Raw genomic sequence first — 16229 nt, forward strand, 5'->3', positions numbered from 1 at the left:
AAATTTCTTTTTGTTTACACTTTACAAAATGACAAAATATATGTGTGGTCGAAGTCTAAAACATGTTCGATGTGAACGCACCATATAACCTCTAACAAGCGCTGAAAGTATTTTTTCAGTGTAATATTGATACAAAGACATTCATATTTATGTAAGAATAAATATGAATGTCTTTGCATCAATATTCAGAGAAAATTCAGAGCCAACAATAGCACGAGCATATCATAAAAAGATGAAGGAAAGGAAAGGTCAGAAAAGACAGGGCATGACTATTTATAGTTGGCATTTTGCGGAGCAGTGACTGCAGCTCCTTTATAGGGGAATCTGTTTGGAGGCAGGGCAGGGCTGTAAAAGTAGGATGAAATGACTGATAAGACAGGAGCTTTCAAAACAAATGAATATGTTTCTGAGCTGCCAAAGACTGGATTTGGATTGCTTTTTTTGCCTGCTTTGAAAATACAGTAAATGCAACCGAAATTAATCTTTTTAATTTAAAATAAAAAACCAGAGTTGAACCACTTTAATATATTGTATCCAAAGATCAAAGTCGAGCATTGATACCTGCTGTGGGAACATGGATTTTATTGCTTGTGACTTTTTGCTTTTGGTTGCTTAAAGACAAAAGGTTTTCTGAAGACTGAAACAATAACCGCTGTTTATGTAAAGATGGAAGTAAATCACTTGGTGATTAAGTCTGATTTAATTCACTGACTGATCCTTTTTGTTTTGAGCGGAACCAGTTTGCCTTTTAATTCTCTACTTTGCCTTTTTTAATTTTATCTTTAATGGCTGAAGTTTATTAAATGAATAGCTTTTAGTCCCGGCTGGGATCATTTGAAGTAGTTTCTTAAACCTGTTAAGGCAGTTAAATGACCATTTTCACAGTTATGTTTGCCATCTTGTCTATTTCATACGTTCACTTTCCCATTTTATTCTGTTTTACTTCTATTTTAGAGCTTTTACAGTAAGTAGTTTCATAGGGCTTACTAGAATTTTAGTCTAGGGGCTTGAAGATTTGTTTAAATAGTATTAAAATAGTGTCTCAAGGACAACAGACTCATCTGAAACAAATAATTTTTATCCATATCAGCCCAAAATAATTGAAGACCTCATGCCCCTATACATTTATTACTCATAAAACGACATCTCTTTTCAGTAGGCTTTATACAAACTATTTTTTCATGGTTTGGAGATAAGGACCCCATAGCAGAGAGCTCCATTTTACAGCCAAAGTGGCAAAGATGTTTAAAAAAGGTAAATAACACCACAAACACCATAAAAGTTTGTTTTTTATGATGCAATACTTTGGGAACATGGCATAAAACGAATTTACACCATGTTACCAAAGTAATAAGGACTACATTTGCTGGATGACAGGTTTTACAGGCTGGTTTCTAACACATCTCATTGCACTGAAACACAGCATGAGACTAAACCAAACACTTGGTTTTGTAAAAGTTTCTAAAAGCATGATCTCATAAGATTTGCTTTGGTTAAGTTAAGTTCCTTGGTGCAGGAGATGGTTTCAGATGACTCAGGATTTCTTACAGACTGAAAGGAAAGTAGGTTAGACTGCCATGATGATAATCTGGATAATGCTCCTGTAAAGAAATGATTATAATGCTACCATGACTCAAAAAACAAACACACAATCACAGTAACCTCATTGTTTTGTTCTAATGTAAGAACTGGGCCTTTATATTTGGAAATATTGAGCGGCTGTTACTCCAGTGCCTCTAATGGATAATTTGCCTACGTTAACCATTGGCTGCTGTGGTGCAGTTTTTATTTATGTTGTAAAGTGTTTGTTGAAAACAATGCAGTACAACTGCTCTGCTGTAGGGAAATAATGCTTGGCAAAGAAAATGTATTATGGATAAACTCCAGCATTCTTAAAAAAAAAAGCCAAAACATTTATGACTGATAAAATATCTACTTTTTTTTTTTATTCTAACATTTACTTTCATGCCACAGTCTGCCAAAGACCTCTCTTTATGCTTTGGATAACAAAGTTGAACATCTTTGAAAAAGTCCTCCACGTATCGAAAGAAAGTTTGTTTCCATTGGCCATTTAGAGTCCACTTCACCTCAGTTCGAAGACGGCAACAGGAGAACAAAAATGATCAACCCAATGTTAACGTCCAAAGTATGTAATGCACTAATAACACTCGTGTAACATAGTTTTTTTCTTTTCAGAATAAAATGATATTAGAACATTTACACATCAAGCTAACGAGACCGTGATCTCAATCACAATACTACTGCAAACATATTTTATGCAGTTCTGTAAGAAACATTCAGCATGTCAAAATGTATGATGAACTAAGGGAAGTGCAGCAAAGGACCTCTGATCATGCACATCAGTGCAGGAAAAATAAGGTAAAATATGGTATAAATAAACTTGTGCCTAAATACATTTATTTCCAAGATGACCTTAGAGGACTTGTTATTTAGGATCCCTGTGTAAAAGAGACATAAAACTAAGGTTGTATTACAGTATTAGCCATTTCAAGTGGCTAAAAGTTAAAGGTAACCCTCCTTTGACAGACTTCCAGTTTTCAAAATAAAAGAAAATATTAATATATATAAAAAAAAAATTTAAATCAGTAAATACATCATTAAAAGCCAAAAGGCAAACCCAAAAATAAGGTTTGATTTGGAAAGAGGGGCATTAAAATTACGCTAATTTCTAACATTTTAGAAAACAAGAATAGATTGGCATCAACATAGAATCCTAGTTAAATATCTTATGTGGCCCAATAAAAAACAAAAGCTAAATCCTGCAGTGATAGAAAGTTATAAATACTATAGAAGGAAATAAAAATATCATCAACAGTGAAAAAGACATCTTGTGCAAATTAAACCAGGCTTCACCAAGCTCAGGGTTAGAAGAATAAAGGTAACAGAACTAGATCCTAAAGCAAAGTTTTTTAGCCGATAGAATATGTGCAACAATGTCTGTTCTGAAAGAGGATTAGAGTCACGTTTAAAGAGGAAGTAAAAGTATTTTTTTTAAGTATTAAACACTGTAATGTCTGAATTTTATATCCACTTTTGTTAGGACTTTAGGTAGGACATCAATCATACTTTATTACAGCATAACCTCTGCCGGAATGTCATTTTGTAATTATTTTTAGTATTTTAATTACAAATTTAAAAAGATTATTCATTTTTGCATTTTATTTTTCATCTTTCATTTTCAAATCCTTTTTGAAAGGGTATTTTGTTTTTGCTTTCCCCTCCCTATTTACCTTTTCTCTGACACTTCTGGTCCCTGAGCAAACTGGAAACCAGTTTAACCAATCACAGTTTCTCCTCAGTTGTAACCAGCTCCCTCATTGGTCGTTTTGTTAACAAGTGTGGCAGCCTAACCAATGACAGAGCTTAAGTGGTTTCCATTTTGCTCAGGGACCAAATGGGTCACGGAAAAGGTAAAAGGAATGGTTATAAAGCAAAAAGAGTATGGAATAAGGAATACCTTTTTTTAATGTGTGACTAGCATTGGTATTCATAAACATATTTATGAATTTTGTTTTTTTTTTAAATTTACATTTAGAAATAGGATTTGAAAACACATTTTCAAAATCAAGGAATTAAAAAATGAATAAAAAAAAAAAGTTAAAACGCAACCTTAAAAAATCAAATAAAAATGTTCAATTTGAAAAGCATTTTCAGATTGCCGGATTTAAATGTACAATTTGAAATGGCTGCTTTCCTTTCTCACTGATTCTATTTCAACACTTGGTCGCTATGTTTTCGTTTTACTTGTTCAAAATATGCAATAGTAGCACCAATTTTCCTCAGAACACTTTTTTGCTTCTCTACCCAACAATGAACAACACTTTGATATCGAGTCCAAATATGATTTTGAAAAAGCATTATGGATTCATCATGTAAGTAGTTCAAATACTGAGAAATCCCTTTACTGTGCACTCCCAGAAGCTTTTACCTAAGTGTTGTGTTACCATATGAAATTCTGTATGCTTATTTCCTATAATTTAATACTTGGATTTAATATGCCATAGTAGAAATACATGCACATAATTTAAAATGGATACAATTGCATGAAAATGATTGTATTATTTCCATTCTTTAATTGCCTAGTGCCAATAAAAAGCTTCAAACCCCAAATCAGAAAAAAACAAAACACACACGTATATATATATATATATTTATGTATGTGTGTATGTGTATATAGCATAACCTTGTGTAGATTTAAATAATTAACTGAGTTAATTTGCTAAATATTACACCACTGTGCTCACTTGTCTTTGACTCATGCATGGACTGCAGTGTCTGCAGGTTTTATACTCCACATGGCTTTTCCTCCTAGATCTATTCTGGCCGACTCTAGAGGGGCGTGCATGGCAGACCGTAAGCTAACAGGACCACTCGACACGTTTAAGTGGAAAACACACTGTTTCCAACTCAAAGCCACATTATTTAATCCAAGAGTAAGTTATTTCCTTCAGAGTTTTTTATAAGCTGCTGATCCTGGTCATATTTATGGGCCAAATTATAAGATACCCGTAGATGTTTGTATTTGCAAACTCTTGCTTGCAGAAGCTGTCGCTCGTCCACCATGTTTTTCTGCAAGCAGCTTTCCTCGTAGTTACAAATATTCCTCTGTCTGGTAAATCAGGCCAACCAGAGAGGCGTAGGTTTTAAAGAGAAATAATTAGGCATAAACCAGGCTTTATTTGAAAAATGTTTAGTTTTCACTTTTAACCACTTGATAAGATCACAGCAAATCTGAACTGTGTCCTCAGTAGGCTACATATTCACCTGCCTGTCTGTATTTAGATATTACAGGTATGAAGCTAATTAGCATCACCTACCTATGAAAGGCTAAGAAAGTCAGACATCTTTTTTTTTTTTCACAGTGACCCTAATCCCCTTTCAACTTAAAGATATATTTTGTTTTTGAAAGAAAATATTGATCTTTTTGTCTAAACTCCATGTATAAATGCTTTTTAATAATTTAAACAGTCAGATGGAGACTAACTGAAATTAACAAAAAAAATCTCATAGTGTTGAAGTTATGAACCCCAAATATCTTAGTGTTTTTTTTGATAAATTAAGCTTTGTTTTCTGATAAAGTAAGGCACCGTGAATAAAACACAAAACAATATTGGATGAAAACAAAATCAACTTTGTCCAATTAATAATCCCAAACAAAAATGGCTTATTTCTTTCCCGTTAGACATTTGCTTGTCAAAGACCTCAGCATAACTGTAATCGGTACGAACCTAAAAGATAAAACCAGCATTATTGAGGCAAACAACACTTAAAGGAAAAACAGCTGGATGAGGATTTGTGTGCTATTTTACATACTGTTAAGAACAACAGATACACAACCACAGTCCATGAAAAGTTCATCACAACTTTAAAAATATTCAAGTTCCCTTTATCCACACAGTTCCAGACACCCCTTATGAACACTGCCAGTCAGCGCCAGGGATGTGAATTTTATTTATATACAAGCCCAAAGGTTGTGTGCTATAACGTGCTTCCTCTCATCACATCTTGAAAGTCTGTGTAGGCTTATGCATTCTCTCCATTGCTTTTAAAGATGTCCATCCGGCTGTAAAGGAGTCTGCTTCTTTTCAGTGTATTTCAAAACATCATCTGTCATTTTTACCTCCGTGGGCCTTTTTAGAATCCAAGTCAGGGCTCTGGATGAACAAGGGAAGATTGAGGTTATAGTTAGATCCGTCTGCCGGATGGCACTGCAGATTGCGAGTTAAACATATATGGACAACTTGGCCGTGCTTGAGCACAGATACAAGACAGAGGGAATGTTGATGACCAAATGAAAGGGGAGAGAAAAAGGAGGTTGGGAGCCTGTCGAAGACAATCTAACCCTCATCTTCAACCTCCTCTTCCAATTCCTCCTCAAACACACTTTCTGGTAGCCTGAAGCACTCCTCGAAGAAATTCACCAGGGACTGACTCAGGTGCTGCCTTGTTGCTTCGCTGTGGATAAAGTGGCCCTCGTCTGGGTAGATCTGAGAGAGAGAACAGTAAGAACAAGAACAGGATGAGTTTAAAAGGATCGAATTTTATCCCTCAACCCATATTTGGTCTCTACAGCTGCATTTTAAATAAATCATTTTACATATAATTATACAATCAGCACCAAATATAAAACTCAGATTGGTCCATTATATACATCACGTTATTCAGAAGATTATATTTTTTAAATCTAATAGAAAAAATGCTCCAAATATACCCCTGTAACCCAGAAACATCAGCTTTTAGTGGCAGTAGGAACGGCTTACTGACCCATGGCAATGACTAGGCAAGCAACCCGAGTTCAAATCTTCTTAAAACCGCCTGGCTCCGATTGGCATACTGTGGAGCAATCTGACCGGTGTTCTGTCAGATCACCATACCTCGTCAGACCAGCGTACCCATAGTTAATACACACGACGTCAGATTTGCGTTTATCCGTTTAGTTTTGTACAAAAATATAGACTTTAAACCACCTCGACGGCATGTATCCCTTAATTCATGTACAAAAAAAAACAATTTAAGGTCAGTCCGCCATACGATTTAAAAAACACAAAAAAGCAAGTTATTAAATAGTTTGTTCTACATGACTAAGGGGATACAACGCCCGTTGAGGTAAAGTGTATTTTTCATACAAAACTAAAGAGATAAACAAAAGGGATAAACGGGTATTGACTATGGGTATACTGGTGTGACCAGGTTTGCTCATCTTGGGTGCAATGTATGGATGTCAACTCATCGAGGCAGTAACGTCTGATATAAAAAGCCAAAATAATGAACAAAACAATGAAGCACACTACACCCTGGCTTCTTTACATGTTTCTCTTCATTGTTTACTTTCCAGATTTTGTCACACTGGTGACAGAATCAACACTAACCCAGTGTGATGGCGTCACCAGACACGCAGCAGTGGGGACAGAGGCCAAGCAGCTTGCCAGCGGGGGATCAGACCCAACTTTTTTTGCCCATGGGAATGGAGCCAAATGCCGATTGTTAGCGGTTCAACCCATATATAAAAATCCTGTGTAAACCCGCAAATTTCAGTGGGAAGGAGGCTTAAATTAGATAAAGGTATAGTGAAGGATTTTTGCGTAATTTTGAATTTTGGGGCAACGGCATCTTGAAAAAATCTTCTAACACTCAACGCCAACCAGTTTGGTGAATAAATACTTGTTAGGTTTTCCCAAAACTTAAACCTTTCAATTAAGCATTACTCAATGATTGTAATCCCTTCTAAAACATCCAAACCACATATCCATTGGAGATATGTGCTTGATATGAATTTTCAACAACTTTTTGATTTCTCCATAGTATGGGTTTATAGAGAAAATTAATACCACTATTTAAAGGCTTGTTTGCTAAACTGGAACTTAACACAGTACTCTATTGTACAGCTGTTAATTATGTAAAAGTTTTTTAGCACCTTGAAATACATCCAATCATATACCAAAATGTTTTTTAATCACAATAAGCTCAAATATATATATAAAGTTTACTAGAGCAGACAATAAATATATATGTATTAAAACCATAAACCTTGATATAAAGAAAAGGCGGTGGCTGCTATTGCAGGAATCAGAAACCTCCTAAAGGCTTAAATATATAACACTGATTTCTAAAGGAAATTACATACCTGCAAGGTGTAGTTGGCCTTTTCACTGATGAGCTGGGAGATGAATTTCGCTGTGTGTTGGAAGTGGACTTTTTCTGAGAAAACAAAAGCATAAAAATCAAATGGATGTGTTGTGTTTTGCTGAACTTTAAAGAGGAAAAAATTTCATTTTGCAGCCTTACCATCAGCTGTTGGGTGAATGATAAGAAACTTCTTATCCATGAACTGAGATGCTCTGTGTGCTAAATTTGCCATCTAAAAGGAACAAGACAAATATTTTTGTTGTTGTTTTGTTGAGTTAATCACAGGTAAAGAGAGTAGAGGTCCTGCAGTGAAATCCTACCGTGTATGCTCTTGGATCTGGTTTAGGCAGCCCAAGATATCTCTCAGAAAAAGCAGAAGCTGAAAAGAAAACTCAGTTACTCACAGTTTTGTGAGGACACATTCACCACAGACATGGATGATAAAACACTTTTGGGCCTTTAAAGCGTAACTCACTCTTATTTTGCCACCAAAGTGGGCAGTAATGAAAGACTGAGGGGCGGAGCTAAATGTAAGTATGATGACATTAGCATCAGCCAATGGATGAGGCATGTAACGTTTCAACCAGTGGGTGAATTTACCTGCAATAGCTGACATTCAACCCCAAGAGGGCAGCACTAACACGGTTTTAAAACAAATCTTGCAAAATGAAAGAAATTCATATATAAAAGTAAAACAGAAATACAGAGCACCATAAACTAGTCCCCCTTTGGCCAGGCTTATTTAGCATATGAATCTGGGTAATATTTAGGTATATTTACTCAAAGTTAATTGAGTAACTTTTTGATAAAAATATAATTTTAGGAGTAGTCTTACAACACCATGCTTTTTACTTTTACGTTTCTGTTGTTCTACTCACTAAAATGTTGCCTACAGCATCCATGGTAAATAATTAAAAAGAAAGTGTTTCAAAACATTTGTTATTTCAGAATAAGTTTCCTTGTTTTTGTAGGCAAGCCAACTTAAATGCATGCTTTTTGGGAGAGATTGCTGAAGAGTTGAGGACAAAATGCAAGCCAGAAATATCCCTGCAAGCTCATCCAGGAGCAGCATGTCTTGCAAGTCAATGAGGATGTATTCAAGTGGTTATTCTAACCAAATATGTCAATCTGTCTGTCTGTCTGTCTGTAAAGTGCCTCCAATTCACATGTAGTGTGCTTTGTGCTATATAAATAAAATGAATGAATTGAAATGAAAATATGACATTTAGAGGTCAAACTAATCTACAGTAAGGAGTAACTGTCTCACTAATTTAATGTTAGAAAGAAAAGTGGTTTGGAAAAGTTTCTGTTCCGCCTGGAATTGTTTTTTTTTTATTACATTTTTGTTTATTTTATTATAATATTTTAAAATAACATAAGTTACAAATAACTTAATGTTTTGGTCTATCTTAATTACATAATTTTATATGTGAGAAGCAGCTAATAATAAATAAGCCTCTGCTCTAACATTTAACACTTTGAGCTCCAAAGAACACCACACCATATGTGGATTACATTTAATAGACAAAATCAAACATTTTGTCTATTAATTAATATTGGTTTAATTTAAATTAATTAAACCAATATTTACTTATTGGTTTAATTAGTATTTATATTTCTTTATTTAATATTATTTAATGGTCATTCACCAAACAGGTACAATTCAGAAAAACCTGAAGGATTTTGAGTTGTTTTTATGTCAACTTTTATACAAAGTCCAGTAGGAATATTTGCACTGTTAGAGGAACTATAATGATGGGAAACGGTCACACAGTGACACACAGATCCTGCTTTAATTTACAGTTTCCTGCCTCTGTATTCCCGCAACTAAAACAGCGCCGTCTTTCCAACCATCTCTCTCCTGGTACATGCCTCATACTTTATCTCTCAGGTTATATTCCTCAGACAGATGAGGTGAGGGTGCTGTATGATTGGGTTCCAAGTGCAACTGCTCCATCACATTGAATCCAGACTCCCAGAAAGGGGTAAAGGTGCTAAAAATGCTATTGGTCTTTATTTTTCCCTTCCAGTATATTCTGGCAGCTCTGGCTGAGCGCTGACAGTTCTGATGAGTTACATCAACACATGCAGAAGAGATTGGAACTTTTTGCATTTGAGAGCGGAGATAAAAATAAAAAAGAATGAAGTGCTTACCATATAATTCAAAGTCGATGATGGGTGAGAGGATAGCTCCGCATTTTAGTGGAGACTCCTCACCGCTGAGTAACAGGCTGGTCACGTAGCCTCCATACACCTGAGGAACAACAACTCTGTGTTATCACACAAAAACAAGCGAGAGGCGTAAATACAAGAGCTGAAACATGAAGTGAATTCTACGTTCCAGACACTGCGGTCTGGGTCTGAGTACTAATATTTGTTAAGCAGTGACTGTGCAGGACTGGTTTGCTTGAGAAAGCCCCGATCCCAAAGCTGTTTCCTCATATTATGTTCACCATTCTTTCTCTGAAGGACTGAATTATTTCTGTATCGTTTCTCTTGAGTTGATAATAGGACAGTCATTTTCCATTATATCCAGAGAAAAAAACTGACATTTCAACCCAGACTTTTATGATTCAGAGGATTTTCCCCCATGTTGTTATACAGAAAAATATATAATGAAATAATGGACTGTGTGAGCATGTAATGATTAAAATAGACACTAAATACAGATAAAATAGGGCAGTAGAGTTGTGTGTGTGTAAGTGAATCTATCTGTCTTACTCATGGCTGACGCAGCATGAGTCGGCCAATAATGTTGCAGTGACATGGTTTTTGACTGAAAACACAGTGATTAAAACAAGAGCTGCCGAGCTCACATCCAAACCAGTATGTACACATAGCTGCTTCTATCATATCTGTTTGGTTAGAATCCAAGATTTCCACAAATGAATCCACATTTTCATTTGTTACTATGATTGGCTAAAACCAAACTTACAAACCAAACTGTGTTTTCCCCATATAATGGAGAATATGGGGTCAGGCGCTACCTGATGCATCTGGTGAGGCATTTTTCAGCCAATATTAAGGCAAAGACAGGAAATCTAGCTCTAATGCGAGGTACATCAGGTTCAGTAAAGTTATTTTAAAGAAACCACGGTTATACCGGCATGTAAGCCGAGGTGATCCGCAGCCAGAGGAGGAATGGTGCGGGGCACAAAGTCACAATGGCTACGGGAGGGGGGAAACTGTCGTATTGAATATAGTAGAAAGGGAAGCCGGTTAAAATCAGTACTGTGTTTTTAACACGTATATAATCAGGCTTTGTATATAAATGTGTACCATCCATCCATCCATCTTCTGTTACGCTTATCCCAAGTTGGGTCGTGAGGGGTGCTGGTCTCCAGCTGTCTACGGGCAGGAGGCGGGGTACACCCTGGACAGGTCGCCAGTCCATCGCAGGGTGACACAGAGACAACAGGACAGCATTCATGCACACACTCACAGCCAAGGAGAATTTAGAGAAGCCAATTAATCTAACAGTCATTCTTTAGGACTGTGGGAGGAAGCCAGAGTACCCGGAAAGAACCAACGCATTCTCAGGGAGAACATGCAAACTCCACTCACAAAGATCCCAGGCTGGGAATCAGCCTGGAACCTTCTTGCTGCAGGGCAGCACTGCTACCGTCTGTGCCACTAAGCAGCCCAAAATGTGTAAATGTGCACCATATTCCAGTAAAATTACTGCTTTATAGAGAAACTGATGCACTAAATATAGATTACCGTAACTAAAGCAACCGGATAACATTACTACTTGGTTTTGTGTTTTTTCCTTGTTTTATAACGATGTAATCTAGATTTTATCTAAGAATCTAACCAAATAGCACTTATTGAAAGTATTCTATGTTTTAGACAAGGATGGAAAAGTAGGAAATTGTTGGATATTGATGAACTCCTGCTTAATAAGATAATTTATTTAGGTGAAGAACTTCCCGAGGCTCTTACCTGTCCAAAAGCTCCGACCCTGGTTTGGTCCACGTACGGCTCATTCAGAATAAGACTATAAAAAAAACAACAACAACATGTAATTTAAAAATTAATGCCTGAAAAATCTGTAAAAACTAACTATTTGAAGCTTTAACACAGGATTTAATTAAATATCAAATGTTCTCAGACTCATTCTTAATAGTTTGAAATGAAATGTTTTAAACTATCAAAAGTTATCAGATATATTAATATTTGTCATTTAAAAATCCATATGGCAGATGGCAAGGTTGTATTTATTTTACCAAAATTTGCAAAGAAATATTGTTTTTTCAGGCAGGAATATTATGATCATAAAATAGAGATCCACATTTCCAATCCAAATCAAATAATTAAATTCAGATATCTGCTGATCCAGACACTTTTCTGATGTCAGAGCTCTGTTTACTTTAATCATTTCTGTAATAGGCTGTTACAAACTGCTCTCCAAAAGCAGATAATAGGAATAGATGTACACATTCATTTCACAAAATGTAACCTGAAGTTAGTTTAATGTCAAAAAAGTGTAAATTGTGTTAATACAAATTCCATCCTGAAAACAAACATATTGATTAAAGCAAAGACAGATGCTTATAAAGGGGTAAGCCCTATCACTGTTCAAGAGATTTTGAACATAACTTAGATATATCATAGAAATAGCCTTAATAGATCTGCTTTGATGGATCAGGCTACCTTCTTCTTTAATATTAGGACTGATACAGATATTCACATTAGATTGGTGCATGTCTAATTTTAAAGTCTTGCTTGTCTGCAGTGAAAAGAGGCTTGTACCTGAGAGCATCCGTCTGATCCTGCTCCTCAAACACGCCCAGCTTCTTATGGATCCGGTGCAGAACGTTGGTACCCTGGAAGCCACTGCCTCTACCGTCACAGCGCACCACAATGGCACCAAAGCTGCTCACCAGAACCGTAGCCCAGTCCAAGACAAACTGCTCTGACACCGATTGGCCGCCAGGGTTCCCGTCACTACACCACAGACAGCACACCGATGTAATGAGCTGGTAAAAGGGGCTCATTAAGCAACTCATTTCGAAGATTTTAGACAGTTTCCTCTAATTTTAGATGCTTATTGGCTCGGTACTGTTCTATTTCTTTTAAACAAACAAAAACAAGCCATAAAAACAAACAAACCAAAAATAAAACAATGTGAAAGAACTGAGGATGGTAGAAAATACTTCTCGTCTCATATTTATGCAGATACGTACACCAGCAGAAGGAGCGGATAGTGTGATGAATCCACAAAGCCGGCGGGTTTTAGGATCTTTAAAGACAAGACTGAAACCCAGAGTAACACAAATGTTAGCATAACGAATGCATTCTGTATCAAAATGAATTGCATCCACCCCACTTATTGAAACTCCTTGTAAAGATTTATAAAATGGATTCTGCTTTATATACAGTAGTCCATTCCCACAGAAATGTTGTAAAAATCTCTTCCTTAACCCAAATAATTCCTAATAAATCTAACCCTGATGTATAATTTGGTTGGAATAGGAACATGTAATTAGGGATCAGCTGCATTGGGTTTTCCTGTGGGAGGACAAACAAGGTTTTCTCTTAGTAACTTTAAAATTGAAAGTGCAAGAGAATATGCCACTAGGGTAGAGTCTATATATATTGTAATTTTACCCATTTAAAAAAAATCTGTTACAAACATAAATCCTCCCAGACAGTCAATCATAAAAATCTAAAGAAACTGAAAATGTGACAAGAAAAGTAGGATAAGGACCTTTACATTCCTGATTAAATGTTCCACTTCAAAATGTCCCTTTTTTCTAACTATTATTACTTTTTGAACAAGAGAGAACAATATAGAATAGAACAGAAAATCTCTTTATTGTCCCACCATGAGGAAATTGTGGTGTTACAGCAGCAAATATTTTGCAAAAGTGGTCACACAAATCGCGATCTTAAAAAAGTGTAAAATATATACTAAATGCATAAATTATGAATCAATACAAAGTAATTCTGCCTCCAATTATACCTTGTTGTAAAAGCCTATTTTACTGTTTTTGATCTCTGAACAGATCTTCCTGTTAAAAGGGAGTTTTTCCTCTCCACTGTCGCTACAAGCATGCTTAGTGTGAGGGATTGCCTTCGAGTCAATGAGTTGTTGCAATCAACTGGTTTTCCGTAGCTAGAAAACTTTTAATCAATTTGACTGGGTGACCTGGTTGAACTGTAAAGTGCCTTGAGATGACATGTGTTGTGAATTGGCGCTATATAAATAGAATGAATTGAATTGAATCTTTTGCAAATAAGAGTTGGAAAATCTGAGAGGATTAAAACCTCTAAAACAGAGTTTCAGTTACTTGTTACCTAAATGAAAAACTGGAGTTTCAATATTTTTTTGGCCTCTAAACCAGACCAGGGCTAACCTTCCCAACTTAATTATGATTAACTATAACCCTAATATTGGGGTGTTGTAGGTGCCAAAAAGATTTAAATAAATGTTATGATCATTCTTAAAGTCCCTTCCTATGCAGGTCCCGGGATAACAGTATCCCAGATATAAAAATCGCCTTGTTGTCCTCTGAGCTAAAACATTAAGAAAGAAGAAACAAGAAACCATTAGACAGAACGCAGACTGTGGATGATCTACATCAAATACCTGAAATGTATCTTTTTACTCTCTTTACCAGGAGTGTCAATACTTGTGGAAGGCATTGCATATATTTCTAACTGGAACACATACTATATTCGTCCATGTTGATCTCCTTGTACTCCACTGTAGGCATCTGCATGGAGTCGAGAGTCAGCCTGAGGTTCTCGTTGCTCTCCAGTTTAGAAACCTCTAAAATACCTGCAGACAGCAAACGACCAGAAACAGAATTAAATAAATTAAACAGTAGGCCCAACCTTTATGACCCCGACAAGCAGCAGCCGACTGCTGTTCAAAGCCTAACTCTGATTTGCTCCTAAGCAACCTTCTACATTTTGAAACTCTTCTCTCCTAAAAAAAAAGGAAGCAGTTGTTCTTATTCATCGAGCACAGCTCCTTTGTCCGACACAGACTTATCACCGACGGCCGTCTCAGCGGACGAGGTCTAACGGGCAGCGGCGACAATGTACTGGAATTGTTTTCTGCCATGGCGTCAGAAAACAAGCCATTTGCAGAAGGAAAATCAGCTCAGCGGCTGCCACAGCTGCTCCTACTTACAAATTCAGATACAAGCTGCGGGAAGGAAATGTCCTACGCAGCTTCTGAGGAGGGGGAGACGGACTGCACACATCATTCATCGTATTTCAGCATATATTTTAGATACATTCATGAAAATGACCTTGTCTCTGTAGGGATACTGCTGACTGGACTGCCATGAAGGGGACTCAGACAATATAATCTGCAAGAGACATCAGCTCATGAGTCTATAATCAGGTCAGAGCTTTTACAGTACTTCACTAAAAAAAAAACTTGATACACCTGCAGCTTAATTGTTGGGCTGGCATGCTCAGCATTTTTAGCAGATCCCAGCTTGCTTAGTCAGAAACCTAAAACTGTCAAACTGGGATAATGCTCTCCAAGTAGGGGTGAAGTGGACATAATGTTATTTGAGGGTAAGTTACTGCTTTTACCAAAGATAAATTTAATTTTAGGAATAGAGATAATGTAATCTAATCTTGAGTGCATTCTACAAAATCCTATCTAAAGAGTTTGATCTCCCCTTTATAAGAAACTGTGGCTAAATATAAAGTATATGTTCTATAGGAACAGTAAAGATTCAATCCAAAGTCTTCAAATATCCTGTTCTTCTCTGGATTTTAGTTGCAGAGAAATCTCAGTTTTGTCACCATTACAATTTCTGGGCCCACATTTATGAAGTTTCCCAAAGTCTTTTCAGAAAACTCCCAACTTAGCTAAAAAAGTACCAATGAGTTTTTAGGACAAGAGTGATTCAGATAGCTGATGAGAGTGACTCTGAGCAAAGACAGGATAGAAATGTCTATCCTAGAGTGGAGCTGTGGTTTACTGGGTGCTAGGTGTGACACTGTCTTCTTAGAGATGGGATTGGTTGATACATTCTCCCCATATGCCCCTGCAGAGCATGTTTGGCCCTGACAAAGAGGTACAAATTCACGTCTGCAGTTTTTACTATAAAACTCATGCACTGGTTGAATGTTTGACATTCTTAATCAGGTTAATCAAACACATTGGGTAATGATATAATTTACTGGGACATGTACAGCTTTTAATATAATCCAGAAGGGTTGATGTTATTACTTAAAGACAAAAATTGCATTATATTATGCTGATATTGCTGTTGGGGCTGCTCATAATGTGATGAGTGTAGCCACATTGGGATATAATGAGATTACCAACATCATTTCAGGCTTGGCTTGCAGAAATACAGTGACTCAGTCCTCAGGTGATCATTCTGCAGGGAAGAATCCTTTCTGACACAGTGATTTTTATGCTCTTGACCTTTGGGACACTCAAAACGTCGGGAACATATTTCATGTGCAGCTTTAGTAACAGGTGAAATACTCACTCTCTCTTTCCTGAGTCTCACTTTCGGCATCTCTTTGGGTCTTGTACACTGCCACAAATGGGATGTCCGGCCCTAAAAACACAAAAAAATAAAACTTTAGATGTGTAATGAGAT

General features: G+C 36.5%; 1 protein-coding gene across 5 annotated transcripts in view; it reads right to left on the reverse strand.

Annotated features, from left to right (window-relative positions):
- Positions 1-3636: 3636 nt before the first annotated feature.
- The window catches only part of dpp6 (dipeptidyl-peptidase 6), a 329860-nt gene continuing 317267 nt past the window's right edge, over positions 3637-16229 (reverse strand). For all 5 annotated transcript variants that reach the window (XM_015370176.1, XM_015370175.1, XM_015370172.1 and 2 more), the window contains exons 17-26: positions 16116-16187; positions 14324-14431; positions 12834-12903; positions 12400-12594; positions 11590-11644; positions 9802-9901; positions 7968-8026; positions 7807-7879; positions 7646-7719; positions 3637-6008 (exon numbers count right to left, since the gene is read on the reverse strand). In XM_015370176.1, coding sequence (XP_015225662.1) covers positions 5859-6008; positions 7646-7719; positions 7807-7879; positions 7968-8026; positions 9802-9901; positions 11590-11644; positions 12400-12594; positions 12834-12903; positions 14324-14431; positions 16116-16187 — 956 coding nt within the window. In that variant the 3' untranslated portion in view covers positions 3637-5858. The remainder of the gene's footprint in view (positions 6009-7645; positions 7720-7806; positions 7880-7967; positions 8027-9801; positions 9902-11589; positions 11645-12399; positions 12595-12833; positions 12904-14323; positions 14432-16115; positions 16188-16229) is intronic.

The sequence above is a fragment of the Cyprinodon variegatus genome, unplaced genomic scaffold (assembly GCF_000732505.1).
Source record: "Cyprinodon variegatus isolate N-32 unplaced genomic scaffold, C_variegatus-1.0 Scaffold42, whole genome shotgun sequence".
NCBI classification, from domain to species: domain Eukaryota; kingdom Metazoa; phylum Chordata; class Actinopteri; order Cyprinodontiformes; family Cyprinodontidae; genus Cyprinodon; species Cyprinodon variegatus.